At 31.6% G+C, this 1,984-nt stretch overlaps 1 protein-coding gene across 1 annotated transcript in view; it reads right to left on the minus strand.

Moving 5' to 3' along the window:
• Positions 1 to 62: 62 nt before the first annotated feature.
• The window catches only part of LOC111087717, a 6,809-nt gene continuing 4,887 nt past the window's right edge, over positions 63 to 1,984 (minus strand). The window contains exon 3 of the mRNA XM_022395335.1: positions 63 to 172. Coding sequence (XP_022251043.1) covers positions 63 to 172 — 110 coding nt within the window. The remainder of the gene's footprint in view (positions 173 to 1,984) is intronic.

The raw sequence follows: 1,984 nt of genomic DNA on the forward strand, positions 1-1,984 counted from the left end.
TAAATAATAACCAAACTTTATCCATGTTTATGGAAAACAAATAAATACAAAATAATTAACAGTCAAATCTTACCTTCTCTGGATATTTGGTTGCACTGTATCTTTCTCTTAGATATTGGGATACAGAGTCCACTGCAGTTTGATTCTTGGCAAATATTTCTTTCTACACTCACTGAGAAACAGAGAAACTGTGATAATTATATTACATGAAGAACTATCAAAATATATTGAAAACCTAATGATATAACCTGCTATGTATACTTTATGTTAGATGTGCCAACCTGGTAGGTAATCAACTCATATTAACCCATTGTAAGACTCTTTAAAACAAGCTTTGTCATGAAAATGACAGTTTAAGATAAAACTAAATTATTATTTTAAAGATATGGTCTATTGTGATAATATATGCTGGTTTTATTTGATACAATTTCAGCACATTTATATGATATTATAGCCACTGGAAAAACAAAATGAACGTTACACAACAAATGATATTTGTTTTCTAAATGCAAGTTAAGAAGCTATGAATCATATATAAAACTGGATTAGAATTTCTTATTATCAAAACAATATAAGCATTACTGTATAATGACATTTGAAAACAGTTTTACCAATCCAGAAATCCCACATTTGTTACCATACACTGAGATACTGAAAACAGTTTTACAAATTCAGAAATCCCACTTTTATTACTGTACATCAAGATATTGAACAAATGTTATTAACACATGAAAGCATCTTTAGTTAATATAAGTATATATAACACTTGAAATGTTCTAGAGTTAATTATCATACTGTATTTTATGTTGAATCAAAAGCATTTTATTGATTCCACAATTTTAAATACATATATTGGACAGGCTCAGCTAATAAATCAAAATAATTACATTCAAAAATTTTAAATATTATTTATCTTAATAACATGTTAAATATTGCACATTAGTTACATAAATTACATGTAATATCATGAAATTATGTTACATTTAAACATTCCTTATCTAAAATTTAGATCCTTAAGAAGTTTTGCTAAGAAATAAAAACATTAAAGATTAGCATTTCTAAGCTAAATTTATTTTGCATGAAATGCAATGTAAAATTTCAAAAATCTTATATCTTAAATAGTATTCATTCTTAATAACATACCATATTAGAAAAGCTTTTTTTTCATATAAGTGTAATCAACTACACTTCAAATAATGCAAATTCTAATTCTATAACAAACCAAACTCATTACAAGAAAAATATTCCATATTCTAAATATCATACAAACATAGACAAGCTCTGCATCTGAACTGATAATGTATTTAGATAGATACTCACCCCTACTCACATCTAGCTTACCCAGTTCAGTATCACTCTCTTTGTGCAAACTTTTTCACTCATCACTACCCTTGAGACTTACCTAATCTCAAATGTTTCTAAATGATATTGCTGCATTGTAAAATGCTCATTTGCATGCAACAACCCTCCACCAATAAGAGTGCAATATTGCCTCCTAATGCAGCTGGCTCCATCTATACTGACCATTCAATCATCTCTTCAAAATTATACTCTTTGCCCAGAAAGGAAGACAAGCATCACAAGGATGGGTGGAAGATATAAGCCCACTCCAAAACCCACATCAGAAGCTATATGTGTAGTGTGGCTAGGGTGCATCGGACTCCACATGGTGGATCAACTTCAGTTCAAAACCAGGTAGAACCTGGAATTCAAAATCCAGGCTAAGGTAAGAGAAATGTCCTTACCACCTTCATCTAAAGCTCAATGAGTCAAAACAGGAAAGTAACATCTGCCCTGCAACCGAGTGAAAACTTATGTTGGCTAGTCCTGTGCCAATTTAACACCAGACCACCTGGGGATCCAACCTCAATGTAGCAGTAAGATGGATAATGGCTAGCCAGAGGGGTGAGCTGTACTACGTGGGCAGAACACCACCACCCTACCCTCTACTCAGTAGAACTGGTTATACTCAGGAGATAGAACC

Source organism: Limulus polyphemus, unplaced genomic scaffold (assembly GCF_000517525.1).
Source record: "Limulus polyphemus unplaced genomic scaffold, Limulus_polyphemus-2.1.2 Scaffold2528, whole genome shotgun sequence".
Taxonomy (NCBI): Eukaryota; Metazoa; Arthropoda; class Merostomata; order Xiphosura; family Limulidae; genus Limulus; species Limulus polyphemus.